General features: G+C 40.2%; 1 protein-coding gene across 5 annotated transcripts in view; it reads right to left on the minus strand.

The window, feature by feature from the left end:
• SH3D19 (SH3 domain containing 19) overlaps positions 1-22,466 on the minus strand; it is a 110,749-nt gene that overhangs the window by 76,922 nt on the left and 11,361 nt on the right. For 3 of the 5 annotated variants that reach the window (XM_063336558.1, XM_063336557.1, XM_063336559.1), the window contains exon 1: positions 5,749-6,118. In XM_063336558.1, the coding sequence (XP_063192628.1) occupies positions 5,749-5,866 (118 nt within the window). In that variant the 5' untranslated portion in view covers positions 5,867-6,118. Of the gene's footprint in view, positions 1-5,748; positions 6,119-7,291; positions 7,411-8,447; positions 8,558-15,725; positions 15,869-22,466 lie in introns of those variants that run through there. The other 2 variants (XM_063336560.1, XM_063336561.1) reach the window with 2 other exon arrangements.

Consider the following 22,466-nt stretch of genomic DNA (forward strand, 5'->3'; position numbering starts at 1 on the left):
CCTGATTTATCATTTGTTACCTCCACAGGAAATGATTGCTTGCAACACAGTTAACAGCATGGTCTTTGGGCAATCGTAACTCAATGGGTTGTTCTCTGGCTATAAACTCAATGCTCCTTACGCATGATACATTTTCGTGCCTTGCTTTGACTATAACCTAAGTGAAGAAGGTCCATTTCATCATGCAATAATAATACTACTACTTATTATTATTTGTCCTTCTACAGTTTCCTTGGCTAGGGAATCACCCTGTTGACCGTAAGTAGTTATTCAGTTATTTTCTTTAGAGCAGCCTTCATTTTTAGAAGGGTTATTTCTTCAGAAGACACAACATTCTGTGGTGCAGTCTACACTCTTGGCCAAGTAACTGCAAGTAGTTTTTCTTCTTGCCACTGACAGTACACTTGAATTTCAAGATACGTTGGTGAATTTCCACATATAGGCTACCTTATTTAACTTCCACAAAAGCTTTAATTAGTATCTTATATTTACCTGAAGCAAGCTACATTCAAAAACTATGAAATTTAATGCAAATGTGTGCAGTAACTTCAACCGGCTATGGAAAAGGCCTGATAAGGTAATCTTTTTAAGACATACATGATACAACATATTAGCACCAATTAAAGATTATTATAGAAGAATTACATTATTTGTGCTCTTTGAATTTTAAGTGTTTTGCTGTGGTGGTGCCTAAAGCAATTATTAAAACTGAAGCCCTTGAGCCTGCATTGGGACTACAAAAACATAACAGACTGAATCCCAGGAGAGAGGGAAGAGATGCACAGCTGGCAATCAACTTGAACTTCATTCTTGAAGTTGTGAGCCAACTGATTAAATAAATAAATAAAACAAGTATTCGCTCTCACCCATTCCAACTCTCCTCTCAGCCCTCTTTTTAAGGCTTCTTCTGTACATGTGGACAGACCAGCAGATCATAGGTAGCCCTTATGCATTTATTCGAGACAGTGGATGTGCTCTATCAGGATTTTTTTTTCTTCTCTGAATAAGAAATGATAAAGGGTTACTCTTGCTACGGACAAGCAGAAAAATTTCCAGATTAGCACTGAAGGACACAGGCACGCAGGCAAAGAAGTTTCCAGATAAACAATGCTGACTTCTGTTCTGCAAGACGCAGATCTTCCTGCTTCTTCTAAGATGTAAGAAGCAGCAGTAAAATGTAAGATTTAGTTAAGATTTTAAGAACACAGCAACTAACTCTTAGAGCCACCTTTTTCCTAATCATGCTTTCTTTCTGCTCCAGGGTCACTGGCACCCCCTTGGGAAGTACTAAGGGCAAGCTGTTCATGTTATGATCCAGTGAACCCTAAAGGACATCATCACTTAATCATTCTCAGACTTAAGAATTTCATTAAGAATTTCAGAACATCTTATTCTTTACTTCTTAAGGCCAAACACATATTTTGCATTAACCTAGGAACAACGACTGAGCATTCTTGTATCAAATTCCTCATTTATCCACGATGCCTGCAAATTAGTGTTCACCGAATTTCATCAGACACACAACACAAACGTACCCCCATAACCTCTCAGCACGTTGAGCAGTGAAATATTCAACATTAATTTGTCATATTGGACACAGCTCATTGTTCTCAGCTTCCAAAACAAGTCAGCGCCAGTTTGATGTGGGAGTTGTGGGAGTGTAAAGAATTGATCCAACTCTGAACTAGATCTTGTTTTGGCAAGAAACACCCCAAAGCACTCAGTCAATCAACCAACCAAAAATAGATTATTTCACACATAATCTAAAATTTCCCACTAGTGCTGAAAAAGTTTCAGAAAACATCTGAAATACTACGGAGAAACAGAAAGGTGAGGGAGGGGACAGAGGGGGATGGACACAAACAAAAAGAAGGCAGAGATATTTCAGTCAGCGTAGCAAAACTTGCGTGCAAAATTTACAGCCACTGTGTGGGAACAAACCACAGACAAGCATTTGTGATAAGTAAAACAGAGCAATATTAAATTAAGTCAAAGCCTTTCCTTGTATTATTGACCATCTGTACTTTTAACCACACATTAAAGTACAAATCACAATAGCTCTTCATTATGAACTCAAATAAATTTCATTATTGACTTCTATATTTGGCAATTTTATTTCATTTTTAAGTAAGGAAACATCTGCCACATCCATAATGGGCCATTATTTCTCAAGGAACACTGACCAGAATTCAAAGTGAAATAATATAGACACTGAATATGTTAAAAATTTCTTATGCACTTCAGATAACATCAGAATACAGAGATTATCCCTCAGCCCTAATGTGGTGGTAAGGACACATAATTAACCAATGCAATTCATAACTAAAATTTACTATATTCACTATAAACTTCCCTGCAAGTCCACTTATTTTAGTCAATAGTCACAGAATAAAAAGCTAGTCAAAACAGGAAAGCACATCAGATTAAGGTCCAAAGTTAGACTGGACAGAACCTGTAAATCTATGGGAAAATAGGATTTTAGTTTGGTTTCTGTTGTTGTTCTTTGGGTTTTTTTCCCCCACTTCATGAAAAACAAACTAAGTAAAAATACTAACATTCTAAACTAAAAAATCCAGTAAAAAAACAGCATTCTCTATTACTTCCCAGAGCAATAATGTATGCGACAGAAATACAAAACAAGGGGGGTAGAAATCAATCACGGTTTTTTACTTATTTATATTGCAGTAAAATAACCTAAAGGTTTCCAGCAAGACTGGCTTCCTTCTGCACAGCAGGTGACCAAGTGACTCAGTTTAACAAACCTATGCATCTACTTTTATTCTTGTCAATTTTTAAAGAATGTTTCCTAGTTCTCCTCCCTATCACTTAAAAAAATACAAAACATACAAAAAAAATAAACAATCAGCATTTTCTCAAAGGAATAATCATTTCATTAGAAGAGTCTCAATTGCTCTACTTAATATCTTCTTGCAGGTTTTCTGGAACATGCTAATTAAAAAGCTTTCTTGAATTCAGAGAAAACAATTCCACCATCATGATATGCAGTGGGGTAAAAACAGGCAGTCAGACAAGTCATCTGAGCTATCTATGACTAGTCCGTGGACAAGGATGGTTCTGCTCGTCTCATCTGCTCATGTTTCCAAGTTTTCATTCTCTGCTTTAATATCAGCTCTGACACTTGTCTAGTTCTTAAGCAAGCCTCTTCATCTCATTAAACCAGCAAAAAAGCCCCCAACCCAATCCAGCAAAAAACCCCAATGAAACCAACAAGCCCCAACCAACCAAATACAAACCACTACACGAGTAGGTCTCTAATACTCTCAGGTTGCAGTTTCACAGCAACCTAAGCCAAAATAACTCCTGGCTGGCATAGTCTCTTACCTCCCTCCGGCTGCATGTTCCTACTCTTTCCCTTGTGCCAGCTTCAACATTCACCAGAACCTGTACAGAACGATTCCAGCAAGCTGAATCAGCAGGCTCTCCAATGAAGAGAGCAAGAAAAATAGCTCTCTGCTCGGGCAACGCACCAGAACAGGTTGGTGCAGGTTCTAGTGACCAAAGAGCTCCAAGAGAGGCCTCAGCAGCCACCAGGTAGATCAGCCCAAGCTGCCACCAAACCACAACTTCAGTGACTTCACTCACCAACAGGTCGGACAAGCAGCAGAGCTGACACATGAGGGAGAGCAGAAGCGCACATCCACGGAAGAGATCACACCTCTAGCAGCAGGAAGCTGTTAGGTATATTTAGCTGGCTTCATCCTACAGTATCTGGCATAGCACAACTGTGACTGGCTTCAAGGGAAAACACTACTTCGTTCCACAGTCTCCTGTGTTCTGGTCCTCCAATAAAACAGTGCTAATTACAAGCCTGAGTGTTTAGCAAGTCAGAAGTGTTTCTGAACTTTCACCTTTCAACTGCCACTTTGCGTACACGCGTTATACGTGCAGGGCAAAGGTGAGCAACTGCCCTTATGCACTTTCATACATAAGCTGAACATACCAGAAATTTAAGTTGTTCACATTCACAATTAGTTTAGCAGACTGAAGTGCTTAAATTGACAGTCTGCTAAGATGCAACTACAACATTTCTTAAACCCTGCAAAAATACCCAACAGGCTTATTTAACACCTATTTACATTACCATTTTGGCAGTGTAACTGCATATTACATGCAAAAAACCGCCCACTTATTTTCAATAGGTTTGTATATAAAGGTATAAGAGAATTGTCAAGTAAGGGAAGAACAGCAAACTCATCCACCTCGGGTGATATTCTTCAGGGATGCCTTAAGAATGCTCCACTGGGAGTCTTCGTGCTGTTTTCCACTGTAGAGTCTTGCATACAGATGGAAAGAAGGCGAGACAACTAAAGCAGAATGCTATTCATTCACACATACTTTACACTAGTAAGGTAAATAGTGCCAGGCCCATTTCAAAGGGGGGTTGTCAGGACAAAATAACAATAAAAATAAAAAAGGATGCAGGATCTTTATTACTGATCGGTAGCACTGTGCCAAAGGCAAACTCCGGGAACAAGCTTTGTTCCACAAGAAGGCACCAAAGATTTTATATATATATATATATATATATAAGCTGTAGAACCAGTTATATGTTTTCTACTAATAAAAATCTCCAGAAGAAACACCTTTAAAAACCAGACATCACAACTAGCAGTGTGAATATTTAGCTATTAAGGAAACCATACAGGAACCAGCATTTTTATTTTTTTTTTGCACCCTACCCTAGACAAGGCGAAACCCTGCATGCATGCCAAGCCACAATGGTTTCAATAGGTTCCTGCTAATCCTGCACCTGCCCAGATATGCAGTGACATAACTAGGGTCACTGGAAGCCACAGGGCCTACTTGTTGCAAGTTTTCCCTCAAATTGCTGTTTTTGCCATCTACAAGGAGACACTCAATTTCTCGTTGCTCAGATGGATGCAAAACCACATGAATTGTAGAAAATACTATACCGTTAAGGATGTATCATAATTATTAAAAATCAGAATATTTGGAATTCAACTTTATGCAGTGTGGCTGAGATTTTCCCTGGAAACAGACCTTAGGAAAATGATTCATTCTGGAGGGGATTTTATATAGACAGAAAAAGAAATGCTGCATTCACACCTCAGTGATTACAGAAAGGTGATAAACGCAGTGCCCCTCAGTTAACAATGATGTCTGAATTAAATAATTTCAGTTGCTACCAGGATCCACTGGACTTCACCTTTTCGAATAAAAGCTTGTTGCGACCTCCAAATCTCTCTATAAAGATATATCAATCCGCATGCTCCCAAGCCCCTGTCTCCATGCCTCCTCTTATACACTGATTCTTGCCTCCTTTTTGCCAAGGCCTGCTGTCCATACCTCCATGGAAATGATTACACATGGACAACCTCGATATCTAGATGTTCCTCCACTTAAGTGCTTTCAAGAAAACTCGGTATTTTATTTCCTGATATGGCACTTTAAGTGTCTGTCTGTGTCTCCGGCGGACAGTGCGTGCCCATGCTAGCACTAGCTCGGAGAAGGAGCCGGCCGTGGGGCTAAGCCCCGGGGAGGAGAGCCCGCGGGGGGACCACGCTTGCGGCTCACGCCGGCCCGTGGCTCGGATGATGCACCGGCGCTGACCTGCCCCGACCTCGGGTGAAGCCGGCCGGGAGGGCACACAGCGGGACGGCACCGCCAACACCGCCCGGCCCCTGATAAGGCATTCAGACCGGTAGACCGGGCCAAGGCTAGCCCAAAGCAAGCGACGCCGCGGCCCGCCGCGTCCCCGCCCCTCACCTGCCGCCGAGCTCAGGGCGACCCTCCGGTGCCTCCTCCCGAGCTCCCGCAGCTCCTCCTCGTCCTCCTCCAGCCTCCAGGCTTCGGCCATCGGCGGCGGGGGGGCGGCCGAACGCATTCAAGAAATGGGGGCTGCCATGTCCGCCTGCGGCCGCCCAATCCCCGGGATCCCCGGGCCTGCCCGCACCTGCGCCCTCTCCGCCCCGCGTCCCCCGGCGAGCTCTCAGCCCGGGCGGCTCCGCGCTGCTGCCGGCGGGGCGAGCGGGGGCGAGGCGGGAGCCGGCGAGCGGGAGGAGAGGCGGCGGCGGCGGCCTTTCCTGCCCATCCGCGGCTCTCCCGCGTCAGCAGGAAACCCGGCGGCCGCCTGGCACCGGCACAAAAGGGGGCGGAGGAGGCGGCGGCGGCGGGGGGAGGTACCTGGCGGTCGCCGCCGGGCAGCGCTGCGCCGCGGCGGGCACCTCGCCGGGCACCTCGCCGTGGCCCGGGGGTCACCGGCGGTACCGAGCGAGGGGCGTGTGAACCCCCGGTGCTAAGGGGGAAAAAGGGCTTGGTGCGAGGTCTTCCTCGCCTCAGGACGAGAGTAAGGAGGCGCAAAGGGCAGTTACTGCGAGCGGGAAGGAAAGCCGGTCGCCCTCGGAGCATCGGGGTGGCCCATAGGCTTAGGGCTGAGGCAGGCAGGCAGGCGTTCCAAGGGGGCCGGCTGTAATTGGCGGCCAGGAGGATGTATTTCTTGGCGTGGGGTTCGTTTGGTGGTTTAAACCGCTTGAGGAGAAGTGATCTTACGGCCAGACTTGAAACTGGTGAGGTGCGCGCTTCCAATGCAGAAGCAATACGAAATATCTGGCCAGGTTTCAGGTTGGACACTTAGAAGTCAGGTGTAGTTTTAGCTTTAGTTATTTTTTTTTTCTGCCCATATCTAAAATGGAAATTACATTGTTTCTTTGCGTCATATGGTTACTGTAAAACCAAGCCATAAACGTTTTTACAGATGACTCTGTATCAGGCAACACTTTAAGAAAGCATATACGGAAGTTAAATTCAGCTTCAGAGCAGGTGGATAAGGGACAGTAAATAAATAAAGTACGTGACCACAAATTAGACCAGAAGATACAACAAAACATTGAGTAATCCTAATATTGAGCAATATCTGCGCTGACTCACTAAGCACCATCTACTCCCTACACTGAATAAAGCAGATTGTGCAGGCTGAAAAAATGTATGTGATCACAAAATCAAGAAATATATCATAATGCGTGAATACAATTGATTGTCTACTCATTTTTTAGTGTTTCAGTGCTCAACTTTACAATCATTGTTCCTTAACTGAGTTCTTTTCACTGGAACGTTTAGCGCTCAAGGGGTGTAATAGTTCTACTTTAGAAGGACATAAGGCTTTATACTATAAGCGGATATAAGGCCAGGCATAAAACTGGGTGTACAGCAGACAAACCAAACCCTCCACTACAGGTATGTGTTCTCAAAAGCCTCGTGCTCTGGATGACCTCTGCATGGCTGGATTGCATGGTAAGTCAAAAGATCTCACCTCACAAATTTCAAGGCAAGACCAGTGTGCCTTGTACAGGATGACCAATTGGTTATGAAGTTCCTCAGTGGTACGCTGCCGCCACAGGTGTGCTACAGGGCTGTGCCACCAAGCCTCACCTGTAAGGAAAAACACACCAAAGGAAGTTCCAATGCAGAAAGTATGAGGAAGAACAGCAGAAGAGAGGGAAGTCGCTGGTATATGCATGTGTGAGAGACGTGCACAAAAGAGAATCTCCCATGTGAAAAAAAACAGTACATGTTTTTTGTATTCTGGTTCTTTGCTGTGAAGCCAAAATGCAGCACCTACATTCAGCTGCTAAACTCTACTAACCACGAGTGACAAGGACCATCCATTTTCCACTTCCTGAATACCTCCTTTTTAATACTGTGTGCTTCGCTGCTGCTGGGAGGGGAAGGAAAGGAAGCTTGCTATCATGTAAAATTACCAAGGAAGGAAAACCCAGAAATGTACCATAGAACATACTACAAATTCAAAGAACCCAGAAAATTGAATTAAACCTTCTTTTGTTGCTGTTGATGAAATTAACGCAGAGGCTTCCAAGCATATAAAACTGAAAAATACATTTGCAGAGATCTTAGGCCTAAGAAAAACATTCTGAAAAGAGCAGTCCCAGCTATGACTAAGAAAACATTCCCTAAAATCTCAAATATAGAGTATGGAAAGATCATGTGTATTTAATGTTGACGATCATGAAGAGTTGCTTAGAGTTCACAGGGAAAGTCCTACTTAAAAATGAAAGCTCAATACCTAAATTATATAAAGTGATGAAATCTCTGAAGCAACCACTTGGCCATATACCAAGCTCTGCCAGTGGGAAATGCACTTGGGACAGGGACTGGGTTTTCAAGCTAGAGGAGCTGTTCAAGAAATGCCTGGACAGATTTCACCAGAAAGAGAGAGATCAAACTATGACCCAGTTCATATGTGGATACAAGATTCAGGTAGCAATAACTAACATACTATCGGAAACAGCTTCTGATCAATACTACTAGAAACAAGTAAAAATTCCCAGCATTTAAACAAAATTAAAATGCAAGGCAGCATTGTACAAAATACTTGAATCATATTTCTTAAACATTTACTGCAAAAAACATTCAATAATGCACATTGCCTCCAAAAGAAGGTTGCTTACCAGCAGCAAGAGTTCTTCAGGGTATGTTGTCTGCAGGTGTACTCATACTGCCAGTGTACCAATGCCACAAGCATTCAAGCTTAGAGGTGGTTTTTTTAGGTTTTAAATGCCTGTAGAACAGATGTTTGTAGGGTAATATACAAGAATGTTTAAGACGGTATGTTCACATACTCTTCACTTCTCTCAGCTGCAAAATCTGCCAATGCGCAAGGACTTTAAGGGAGTAGAGACGGAGGGCAGATGTCTAGAGGTCCATTTCTTACAAGTAATTATTTTCTAGCGAGTGCTTGCCAGTTGCGCTCATCCATACTCTGTGAGCTGTGCCTCACCTCTAGTTTACATTGGTATTTTCAAGTGATCAACAGCTTAGTTCTGTCAAACGGCAGCATCACATCGCTGGCTTGACACCTGATAAAGATGTGTAATCAATGGAGGTACCTAGGAAGGAGATAGGCTTTAACAAGTCTGCAGGAGATAGATGGGCTCTGACGAGCGCTCCTGAGCAGCAACGGCAGACCCACCTTGGCAGTCATGGAACAGATCCTGACACAGCCCTTTATCTGGGTAAGAAGTTTCTAGGGGGAGGAGAGAGCTGTGCCTTTGGGTCTTTAGACAAGCAACAAAACCAGCTGTTGAAATAATCAAAAGAGCCACAGTTGCTGGCTGGTCTAATAATAGCTTAGGCCAGACAGAGTAATTTGCGATAATTTGTCTCAGATTGGAACACAGACAAAAAAAGACTTCTGCTGGGTTGTCGGGCCCAGGGGAAGAAGGAAACAAAGAGGAGGGTGGGATGAATTAGACCCAACACTTTCAAGTGCAGCAGGAATTAAAGCCATGTGGGAAATTCTCTCCAGAAAATGAGGGAACGAGGTTCCTCTTTTAATTTTCAGCAAATAAACTGATGGAAATTATCAAAAAGAAATAAAAGGGGAAGAAAAAGTACATGTGTAGAAGCAAGTTGCAAAAGTTTTATTAAAAAAAAAGGAATAAAAAAGAAGCAGAGCACTTGCCGTAGTCTCAGGTAGCTGAGAGGAACCCATCAGCATGTGGCATATGCTGCTCTAAAGCCCTTCATGAAATACAATGTATTTGTGTCTTACAAGGAGGGTGAAGGAAAAATAAACGCATTCTTGTACTTCAGTGAGAATCTCTGCTGTGTACATGTGCGTAGGAATAAAAAGACTTTTGTGTATTTTCATAGCTACACTTCTCCAAGAAAACAAACCTTACTGTCTCAAAAAGTCTTGCAATTTGGTTGTTAAAAACTGGAAATTTCTCACTGAAATTCTACTTTATCATATGCATCTTTGCTGTAATGTACATACGTGGGATTTCACAATGGTAGAGTAAAAATAAAAAACAACTGGGTAAGTCTGTCTTTGTACTCTCTGCTGAATGCTTACAATGAGTTGCCTTGGCAGTTATTATTTTTTAAGTATTTTGTTCTGATTTGCATCCCTGGAATTGCCACTTTGTTGGGCCCTGCAAAAAGACACTGTTTTTCAACAAAAAATATCAGCTCTATAGAACTGCTTAATTGAAGTCGCCCGTGTAGCCTCAGTGTCTATTCAGGTTCTGCAAAGCAGCTGAAGCCTGCAATGAATGTATCAGTGTTTGGCCGAGATACAGGAGCCTCAGACCACAAAAGAATGCAGACAAAGGATTTTTAAAAAATGCAAAGGATGAAAAAGAGTGTTTTCAAAAGGGAAAATGTAGCCTTTGGACATGACAACATTATTTTTGTTCTGAGTAAAAATAACAAGGGTCTCGTTCAATAGGCAAATGACGTTGGCAATATAGCCAGTATAGGAAGCTGACATTGCCGAGGGCCAAGATCTGATAATTTGATCTCCATTTGTGTTCAGCTGGTCCAATGGGTTTTAGTGTAGTTGGAGAATGACATATCAGGAGCCTGCAGGCTTCCTGAAATGTCCCCAGCTAAGTGTGGGTTCCCCTTGCATTGTTACAACTGCTTGTGGCTCCCAGCATATCAGCACAATGACAGTCTAAAGGTACATGATTTTATGATGTGTGAAGATGATTAAAATAGAAGATTATTGATTTCTTTGAATAAGGACCTTTCTTATTGAGACACTGGGAAATTATCTTAACGCAAAACTAGGGATTTTGAGACTGCTCTCAAAAAAAAAAGGATCTCTGCATGAAAGCAACAAATCCACTAATTTCATAAGACCAAAAATTGGCAGTCAAGTGGGGAAAACCTATTCAGAGGGAGATTCTTACAATTGTTAGTTTTTAAATTAGTTTTACAAATAATTTTGCTACTTTTTCTGGACTAAAAGCACTGTTTCTTCTCCTGTCCTGTTCACAAACGTCTCTTAACAGAGATACCTTTATTAGTATTATCGCTCACAGGGTAATAAATATATCTGTTTCTACTCCCTTCATGATTAAAGAGAATAAGGAAAAGAAGTAGAAAAAACTATGAGGAGATATGGAAGGGAGGAAATATGGAAATATATGGAAATATGGTTCAGAGGCAAACGCTTCTTAGAAAGAGAGGCTCTCAAAGCTAAATTGATTTGTAGTTTGAATCTGAAGTATTAATGTTTACTCTAATAACCACAGAGTTACCAGTGGACGGTGCTGATGTTGTGCTGAGCAAGCTGGCAACAGCATCATATAAGAAATATTATCACATTGGACTCACGTGTGTCTGATACCTAAGAATATTCAAAGTTAGCCCCAGGATCATAGAATGGTTTGGGTTGGAAGGGACCTTAAAGATCATCTAGTTCCAATCCCCCTGCCATGAGAGTTGAGAGTCCAGCTTTTCTGCTGCATTTTGCACTTCAGTGCAAAGAGCTGACAAAGGAAAAACATACAGAAGACAGCAAACGGAGTCCTAAGGAATTTTCAAAAGGTGAAGCAGTTTCATAAATTTGTCATAAAATTGCAGTAAATTTGGAAATTTCTCACAGTGCTGATATTGGTTATAGATATGAGTAGCTCTGATTTTGTCTTCTGTTCTTCTGCCATGCAACGCATGGAAACTGCCTTTCCCTGGAAATATACATGCCATACAGGTGGATAATCTTCACGGTTCAATAAAAAAATTTGTGGTGTCCTGGATTTTTGTTGGTTTTTCTTTTTGTTTGTTTTGGCTTGGGTTTTTTTCCCCCCCACAGTACCACCTGTGAGCAGTCAGGCATTCTGTCATGTTTTTCTTGTGATGAACTTTGATACAGTTCACACTTACTGGAAGTGTTCACAGAGGTACATTAATATTCAGCAATAGGATAATTCTGCAATTAAATAATTGTATGATAATTACTAATTTGTGAGTTCAGTGGTGAAAAGCTTCTTTTCTAATGTGGAAGATTTTCAAAAATTCAAAATCAACTATTAGAAATAGAATATTACAAGTTTCCAACTTAAAAAACTTGTTTTGATCTGTTGCAGACATTATCTTTCAGTCACACATTCAACGACACACAGCTTCTTAAAAGAATGTGTTTTTTATAAAATCTGAAGAATGGAAAACCAGTTTGATAGCTTTGATTGAGTACTTGGCTAGGACCCTTGACAAATTTTGGATGACACCTGCTTATTTTAAGGCAGCCGGCCAAACGTGATGCAAGATATAGCAGTGTTTCTCAGACGTTTATTTTTCAATTTATCTGATAAGAAGGAAGGACCTGCATACCTCAGTAGCAATTAAGGGAAAAATAAAAATCATGCTACATGATAGTATCAGCCCTGTCTTTTTCAATTTTATACCACAACCCTTACTCTAATCACCAAATGTCAATAGAGGAATAGATGATGACAGGCATCCTCGACATTAGGGCCTCCATACTGCCTTTAAAGAGGCTTAAGGATTGACATCAAGCAGGGGGTTTATGTATTTCACACTCATGCTTGCCAGAATCTATTTCGCTAGGGTTTTTGGGTCCTGAACTCCAGTTATACATACTTATTTAAACAACTGTGGTTTCTGAGCTGACTCCCGAGTAATCAAGGAGATACCTATACTATTTAGACAGATAATTGAGCTGCAAAACTATTCTTTTTTCTGACTCCCAGAAATAGTTTCATGTTACTCATACATTGCTACTACAAAGCAATCTGGTGGTTTTAGAGTCAATGACCTTTTGCTAAACTCTTTAGTGTTGAGTTTTGTTAGCAGTATAGTCCAACAATGGAGGCCTTACCCTTTTTTTTCACCTCCTTATTACTTTGCATGTACATATGCACATTCACTGGGTTCAGAACTTTTTTCTGTATTCACCAAGTATAATCACAGGATTGCATCATTCAAAAGAAAAAGATTAAAAAAATACAAAGCTGAAGTTTATAATGTGATGGCACAACAGTAGCCAAATTTCCTTTGTTTTAGTTACATAAGTAAAAACCAAAAATATCTGCCAAATGTCTGGATCTCCCAGTGAGGTCTGGACTGATGAAGGTTAGCGGCATTTTTGCAAGATACCGTTGGCAAAATCCTGAGCTGGATGGACAGTTTCTCACAGAAAACTCGCACCTTGCATCAGAGCTTTGCATTAGCCAGTTTCTGAGTGAGATCTGTACGCAACAGTTCCCAGCTGAGAACAAGCAACTTGGATTTTCCCTAAGGCATGATTTTCAAACCTTTTTAGACTTCACTCACATCTTTTCCGTAGCATTTTATGTCACCATAGTCCCTCCTGCTCTTCCCCAATGCGTATATATTGTAACTCCTCTAGCCTTCCCCAAACCTCTGCCTTCCTCAGACTGCAGCTACTCATACTGTTTATTCTTCACAATGTTTATTCCTTTACCCAGAAAGAAATTGCACTATTTCCTCACAGAGAAACAGCCCATTCAGTCCAAATCTTACAGCTGCTTTTTGCAATTTCATTAGCTCAAAGAAAATGCCACATTCTTCAAGGGGCTGCTGAGCAGAAAGCTTTAGGGGTGTGGAAAGCATGAAAGGCAGAGAAAAGCCTGGGCAGAGTTTCCCGGTGTTTTACATCGGGGGAGGAGGTATGGACTATTCCTCCTCTCTCCGAAAAGGGCCTTGCCCAACAAAACGTAGGGTTTTGTTGTTTTCAAGGACAGGAAGTGGCATCCAGGAATTAGCAGGGCAAAAAGAATTCCAGGCACGCTCACCTGTGCTTTCTACACTCTTTCTGGTTGTTCCCATTGACTAACTAAATTGTCTTTATGGACAAAATCTCCTAAATGCTTATCTCAGGTTAACTTTATCAGTTGGTGATCGGCTTCACGGAAATAAATCTTTTATATCTACTGTGAACTCCCTTCCTCCTGATACTGTCTAAATGCCAGAAGTTGTTTAAAGGATCTCTACAGTGTTCAATTCCCGATCAGTAAGAGTTCAATGGTCTGGAAAATAAGGAAGAGAGTGTCAGAATCAGTTTCTGGGATGCTTTCACAAAAGCCGTGTGTACAGCACTGTGCTGGAGCCAGGAACAACCTATCAGTCCTGAAGCAGCTCTCTCAGAGACAACTTTATTCCACAAAACCTTCGGGGCTGTAACACAGTCTTTATATTTTGAAAATCTATGGATGTGGTCATGTCCTGAATTTATATCTGGACTACAATTTCAGACTTCCTTCAAGTTGAGGAAGGATGTTGTAATTAAAACACAGTTTTTGATCTAGAATTCACCTATGAAATCTATAGTACACCCTCCTTTTTCCCAGATTGGAGGGGTGCATATAAAGGAGGTAGGTTTGAGTTACTCTCTTCTCTGTGTTTCATCTCTGCAGCAACATATGGAACTTTCTACTGTTGATAGCTCTGGTGTACACAATTATTATTGGCAAAGCAATGATTTAAGTCTGAGAAAGGAATACAAAAAATTTGCAAAAGGAAAATGTAAAATATGCAGATAAAACCTTGGTCCCATCTCACAATTACAGGAAATACAGCCTTCCAAGGGGATTAATATGGGTTTATCATCCAGTCCCAGGGCAAGACATTAGAAACGTTCATAGCAAAAGGAAACATACTGAGAATTTCTAGAGTAAATTGTCTCTTGTTTTACTCTGGTGCTTACACTGGCGGAATGTTGATATACTGCTGCAGCACTAGGGCTCATCCTTCTTTGGATTAGCACTAAAGAAAATGCATTAGTTTGACAGTTGTAGTAAATGAGCCTTGAGCTTTTTCTTCTGTATTCATGGCTGGTTAGGTGTGCATGTCACGTTCCAGCCTCATTAGTGAATGGTGGCAACTTAAGTCTGGTTATTAATTCTCCAGCTTGCAAGTTGTTAGCAACTGAAGCCAAATAATATTGACATAATGTTGGCTGAACCAGAGATCTCTAAGTCTAGCAGGACTTTTATTTTTATTTCTTGATGAAAAATATCTTGTTGAAAAAAAAAATAACTGCTTAGTGCTAGAGAGGTTCACATGTGCTACCTGGTGTGTTAACAATGGGAAAAGTGACATGCTTGAATGTTTCCATTCTGATTCTGGTTTTGGTATTTGTTCAAGACTTCTAAGAACTTACAGGCCTGATTTTTCTCTGGAGACTTTAAAAACAGATTTAGTGAATGAAAATACTTAAAGTACACTTCCTGTTCTCCCTAGGAAGTGAATTTTTGCCTGAGTGCAATGGTTCTTGCTAACTTAAAATACCAAAATATCTTGTATTTGCAAGATGTAATCTCCATCTTATTTATGCTGAAACACTTAGACATTCTTAGTCTTCTACTAGCAGAAGTATCGTATTCATTCTGCATCATTACCACGTCAAAACTTTCACAGGACAACTATAAATTTTCATGATTTCCTAATGTATAACAAAAATTATATTCAAAGGGGGCATGAGAGATGGAAAATCATGACTCTCAAGATATTTCTAATGTGCTCATGATCACAGTACCCTGGCATGTTGAAATTAACTGAAGCCTAATTGAATTAATACACTTTTTCATGCTTCTAATTACAATAACACAACTTTTATTAGTGTCACACATTTGCGTGTGTTTGTGTATACATCATCACTCCTGTTTCTGTCAGTAACGAAGTCACAATTCATAGAAATAAGCTAAGATTGACTTTTGTCCTTAGTAATACAATTAAAGCCCAGAACTAGATAAAGTAAAACATTATGTTGCATGACAGGACAGCATCTGTTGTCTCCTGTAATTACTACTAAAATGTAAAGGGAATTTTGTGTGCCGTTTTCCAGTCTCTTCATTATCCATTGTTCATTCATTACCTTCATTATCTTCATTTTTTTTTAATCCTAAAATTTCACCTCCCCCTTTCAAAACTCCTGTAAAATTAGCATTGTGGCTTACCTTTCAATTTAAAATTAAATTCTTGGAAAATCCAGTGAAATGAACCTCAGGCTATTCATGGTTACACATGTTGCTTTTCTTGCTGTGACTGTACTTTGAACTGTTGAGCTGAAGGAATATTGAAATGTCAGCATGCTTCTTGCCTATAAATAAAGAACAGGCACGTAGAGTGAGTGGTGTCAAGAGGGGAATGACAAATCATGTCCACATATAACCCTATATTTCTTGTATATATCCCCCATACAGCTCTATCCAATATTGACATGTAATTTCTGCAGTGTAATCCAAATCATGTTCAACGTATGGACAATTTTTATTACTGTTCATCCTTGTCAGGATCACTTGAACAGCACAGGTAACTGAACTTTCCAAGAGGCAATCTTTTTCTGTGCAAAGTGATATCAGAATACAAACAGTGAGCCAAGAAGAAATAGGAAAACCAGAAGTTCACGGCACTCCTGAGAAAGAAAACCAAACAGATTCTACTGAACCAAGTGAAAACATTAAAAAAATATGCCCATTGGACTTAATTTTTTATTTGTCTAATGTCTTGTTTCCAGAGTTCTGTCACATGAATCTTTTTATCTTGAAAATATTCATTAAAAGGCCTCCCAGTTCTCATACTACCTCTGTCTTCAGTCAGCCTGACTAATACACGCATGCTACTTGAAAGCTTATTTCAAGCAGGAAATTCTGAGGCTACCAGAATTATCACTTCTATTAAAGGTTAGTGAGGAATTAGGAGAAATGGTAGAATCGGGAGAAATGGTAGAATCAGAAACTGTCTAGAGGGACTATCTTGTAAGACTTTTAATCGGTGAAGGACTGTGCCGTGATCACTAATGAAGACAAGTGGTTCTAAGAAACAGGGAGGTGGAAGCGAGGCAGCCAGGACGCAAGGGGTACCACTAGGAAAGAGAGGATCAGAATAAACTTGCTAGTTTATTTCTGGCTTCTAAACACCCCAAACACCCCACAATCATTAATACCCTAATCCAGGAAATAAAAAGAATGAAAAGACACACTGAGATGTTTGTTATTTCACAGAAATTCTAGCATTACGTTTGATATCACAGTTCTTATGTTTGTACCATTGACTACACATTTGATTAATTCCTCATTTTTCTCCCAGTTACATTACTCTTTTGTTGGCTACAATAAAAAGTTGTGTTTATATATTTATTCTTCGTATAAGAAATATTCTAGCACATTTATGATGAGCCCATATGGTCCACACTGTTCCAGACTGATCGCAAGGATGTTTTGCGTAGGTTTCACCACAGCCTCCAGTGCTGTGTCTTCTGCATTTCTCCTGTTATTTTTGGTAGCAAGTTCAGTGATACAACAGTGACAACAGGGCTGTATCAGTGATGACAGAGCTGTATCAGCACAGCACCTCCTGGCAAGGGAACCTCATAGAAATTACTTAGGACATCTCAATAAAGGTGAAGTAGTTCTCGTGCACTTTAAATGACTTCAAACGTGCTCTACCCACTTTATGCCCGCTAAGACAGTTGGAGTGTTCTGCAATTGGCGGAGTTGTTGCTGGTGGCAGTACAAAGGTATAAAGATTATAAAGGTTGTTTATTCAAAGGCCTCTTGAAAAACACGTCAAATGGGAGCTGTCAGAGCCAGAACTTCAGCACCAGTCAAAAGCCAGATCCGATCGCCAAGCAACCCAGAATCAGAGGAGTACAAAGACAGTTTAAAGCTAGTCTTGCTTATCCTCCCCTAAGGCTGTGAATTCAGTCCTCCTGCTTCTAGACATGTGGTGTAAAAATTTTCCTGTATTCCTGTTGTGCTGTTTACTTAATTTGGCATGCTCCCTTCTACATCAGGATTGGATTTCCTCATTTAAAAAAAACAGCAGAAATACGAGTGCTTTCCCCATGTTGTAAGCAGGTGCAGGCACAGAAGCTTGGCACAAGTATTTTTGTATGTCTATTTTATTCAATAGATGTCAGTAGATGAGGACACATACTCCAAAGAATTACAATCAACACAATGGGGTCTTTCTGCCAGCTTCAGCTGGTTTTGGATCAGGTATATAAGTCCTCACATTATCCACAAAACACATACAGTGTTGAAGCAATCCAATGAAAGAACTACGAATTTTCCAAACCTGCAGATTGATTTGATGAGATCACATTTATGGGGCAGTAATGCCATTCCAATTTCAGTCCTTTGCCTCTCTTGAACAAACAGCAGCACTGCCAATTTCGGCCAGCTGTGGGAAATTCTGAGATGTGAATATTTATCCATTAGGATGTGAAGACAAAATATTAAAGAATGAAATTTCAAAGCTGTATTTTGAAGAGAAAGAAAAGAACACCCACATAATTTCACGGCAATTTGTTAAATACAAGACCGAAGGGAAATCAAGCCAGCTTCCCAGAGCTGGTACTGGGAAAGTGGCTAGCTTTTTGAGCCTTAGATTTAATATACTGCTCACAGAATTTATCACATTCAATTCTTTTATGACAGACAATATAACTTCATGTTTGTGTGTGATTGAGAGCTACACCAAAATGTGCTCCTGAAGTGTTGCATTGTATTGAGCAATTTTTCTCTTTACACTTCAATAAATTTACTACTGTGTGTATAGTGCCCACAAAATATCTTTTACAAATAACAGTATTGGAGATTCACCACTGCCTGTTTTACAAATAACAGTATTGGAGATTCACCACTGCCTGAAGGTTGTACTAAATTCCATGCATATTCAGGATAAGACTTTTGCAGTCAAGCCAACAGGAAAAGAAACAGTAGCTTAATAGACATAACTTGACAAGAAGTACAAACAGTACAGATAATTAAACAGAGCAGGAAAATCAAGACAGGAGATTATTTCAATACAAAACTTTATCTGAGGTAAGAGAGGGCAGAGCACTGGGTAGCTGAAGGGGATACTAACTTTGGTATCTCTTAAGTTCTTGTTCTTAATTGGATCTGACCATGACCTCTGCCATTTTGCAAGGGTGGTAGCAGGTGTCCTGCTCCTTCTAATCTGCTTGTCCCTACTAAAACAGAGTATTAGCAATGAAGAAGTGCTGTGAGGAACTATGTCTAGTGAAATAAAGAGATAAAGTGAGCTAGAGTACCTGGGTTAAGGAATTTATTAGCGTGATTATACTGACACACAGAGCTTCGAACTCAGATCGGGCCCTTTTGTGTTGGGTACTGTATAGATGCACTGTTCCTACACTGAAGAGCTTACTGTCAAAACAAATATGTAAAAAAACAACAGAAAACAAAAAAACAAAGGAATGACACCCAAAAGAAAGACAAGAGGAAGGAAATACGATGCACGTAGAGACTGAAATTCAGAAAAGTGAGATGGCATTTCACCAGGGATGGCAGAAGCAGGTAGTTAACTCTGCCTCTCTAGGGCTCTAATGCTGCAAGTTCAATGATGCTACCCAAGGTCTTTAGCGGCAAGGGACAGGAAAACTGGGAAAACTACATTTTGGTCCTCCAGGCACTTTTTGTTTTGGCACAGCAGGATTCTGGATATAACTAAATCACCTGGGCATAGATAGGGGGTAAGATAAATACACAGAATCTGACTAACTAATTTCTAGTAAACAGAACAAGAGGAAAGGATGATAAGGTAAAACCAGTTATTTGTATTTCCATGTCTTGACACTAAGGTTGATTTGGTTTTATAGGCCTTTTCCCTTTGTGAATAATTTAGATGCACAAGGAAGAAAAGGTCCCTTTCTCAGGATTAGACTCACTCAGTAGTATTAAGATGTTTTTACATTTCTACAAAATAGAGGGCATGTTATTTTGTTTTAAAAAAACATACCAGTTTTGGACACCTGCTGTCTCAGAAGCAGAGCCAGACCAGACAGGTGAAAAGTATACAGGCCTGTTATATGATGCCATTGTAAAAACAAAGAAACAGTGGCACTTTGAGAGTAGCCATGGATCATATTTGGAATTCAGAAGCAAAAATAATCTTCTCTACAGCCCTGTTGCAGACCTATTGCAACCATATCTGGAATACAGTGCACTGGCATTTCCAATCATTTAGGAAGAAAGCAGGAGAAAAATAATGGTAAATGGCAATGAAGTTATGCAAAAGTTTCAGGGGAAAAAAATACAACACTTTGTACAAGATGGCCATTTTTAGTATCTCCATGTGAAGGAAATAATTCAGTTTATTACAGCAGCTTAAAAACTGTATTGACCGTTACAGGATCTGGTTTGGTTTGCAGTTCAATTCAACATCTTAAATCAACAGTCAAATTAATTCTTGCAAACTACAGCTAACCTATCTTTTGCTAGCTTTATGCCTCTGCGTACATAGTTTGCTTGTGTGTATACCTGACACAGCACCACCCAACAGAAAATTTGTTGATGTTTTCTCACTGTTTACTGCTCTAAATCTCACTTTCCAGCCTTGCTGGTAGACTCGAGTGTTTCTGCTGCACGTGTTAGGTGTCAAAGACTGCTGCAGTGCAGCACTTGCAGGGTTTGTACACAGCACTGATCTGTACTCTAGGGACATTGGTGCTTCTGCTACAACAAATAAGCTAGAGACAAGGATGTTGCGTTGCCTCCTTGTCTGTCTGCATCATGCTTCAGGCAGCTTTGCTTTCTTTTGCATTCCAGCCTCTAGCTATTTGGTCAGCATCCCGGTTCTTTAAAAATACTTTTATTATATTTCTATATTATCACTTGCAACCTCAGCATATGGTTTTAAGCCACTTCTCTTACGTTCCTCTTGCTGGCACTGACTGCTGTATAAATACTTAAGAACATGAGGTAATTTTTTATCTCCTTTTATGCTAGTTTAGTTCCCATACTCAAGGTCTTTCTTGTACAACTTCTTTCTGAGCTCCTGCTTTATATTGTTTTATAATCTCCCCTTCTTTCTCAATCTCCTGTTCATAGTAAATTTTACTTGAAATATTCCTAAATGGGGGGATATAACTGCGGCATTCAGAGCCTCCTAATATATATTACAGTTTGGTTTATTAGGGCATAGGCACTGTTACCTTCTTGGCAGAACTAATTATCACTTTTAACAGCAGGTTATAAGCCAAAGGTGCCTTATAGCTGAATATCCTGGAAAATACTATTCTAAAAAGTTTTGTCCCTTGTTATAATATTAATCTACACTGACACAAAATATTGAAATGCTGTAGAGATTCTCTGGAACAATGTTACTAACATAGCCAAAGGTCAGCACCTGTTTCAGTTTAAATCAATAATGACTGTAAAATGGATTTTTATTTTAGTAAGAGCAAGCTGTTTAATTTTTAACAATCTTCTTTACCCTCTGCCCTCCAGCAAACCCAGGAGTACATACAGGACAATATTCAAAGAGAAACACATATTAAAATTTTTTAGCTTGTTTTCAAGCTACTGGGCGTCTCTGGCCAATAAGACCTCTTTTATTCACCTGAATGAATGAATGAATGAATGAATGAATTTCCTTTGCTTTGGACTTTTAATTTTTTAAATTGCTTTCAAACAGTGGGTATTGCTTATATAGAAAATACTATCATTTTGAAGCCATTACAATATTTTATGTAGTAATGATGGTTACCGACAGGATATCAACCAGGGATTGTGTTCTTTAGAGTTAACATCTACAAGAAATTAGATCTCCATCAACCTTGGGGTTTTCCTCTTAGCTTAGGTGTGCTAAAAATGAAGGCAGGAATGAATCTCAAGCTTGTTCTGATTCCACTTTGTGAATGGAAACATGCAAAATTGCCCAAGGATGAGGAATAATACTGTACATATATACAGTGCCATTCCCACCCTATTCAACATGAGTTTTGGCTGTGAAAGGTCTTGACGCTGTAGAACTTGATCAGAAGTGCTTACAGGCAGACAAATCTACAGCTTGCTCACAGTACTCCAGAAGGCAGAACTGCTATGTTTCAGTCCTCCCCATTTTCAGAAGCAGATGTGAAAATAGTGACTTATATAATAACTTACTAGGCAGGGTATTCTAACCTTGTGTAAGTGAAAAAATTCTTAATAAAAGTTTTTATGCCCCTTTAATCCATTTGTAAACCCCTTGTACGTCTACATATAAGCCCCTACATTTAAAACACACTTGGATTCACTTCCATGACTTACTGCACAGATTCAAAAGCATCAAACCTGCATATTTATGAAGGACACCAGGCATGTATCAGTATAAGCATCTACTTGATTTCCTAGCCAGGGTACTTTGAAAGCATATCCTTTTGCTTTCTGGCATAAAAAGCTGAATATTCTCTCATTTGAAAATCCAATTGAAAATGCCATTATTGTAGACAGCCAGGGCAAACATAGTGATAAATTACATGTTAAGGTACTACAGTATGCACAGCATTAATGATCAAAAACATAGTCTGTAATGCATTTAAGATATCAGGCTGGCAGCTACCTACAGGTGAAGTGGTAGTCTTTTCCTTTGTCCTCTCTAAGGTAATCATACCCGCTCTGTGGAACATGAAGCCCAGACGTTCTATCACGTATTCCCAGAAAATCCTCCAATACAGTTTACTTCAGTACAACTGAACCTGTAGTTTATGCATACGGCCATAGAGCGGCAGCCTAGTAACAAAAAAAAAGGATGTACCTGATGCTCCAAAAAGTGGGTATTTCCTAACAGTTTAACGTTGCAACAGGGTTTCTAAACACTAGAGAAAAAATGAATGAGGCATGACTATTCCCTGGAGGAAAAAAAAAATTAAATAAAATCTGGCACTGATAAAAGCTGAGTACTAAGGGGAG

Source organism: Chroicocephalus ridibundus, chromosome 5 (genome assembly GCF_963924245.1).
Source record: "Chroicocephalus ridibundus chromosome 5, bChrRid1.1, whole genome shotgun sequence".
Taxonomy (NCBI): domain Eukaryota; kingdom Metazoa; phylum Chordata; class Aves; order Charadriiformes; family Laridae; genus Chroicocephalus; species Chroicocephalus ridibundus.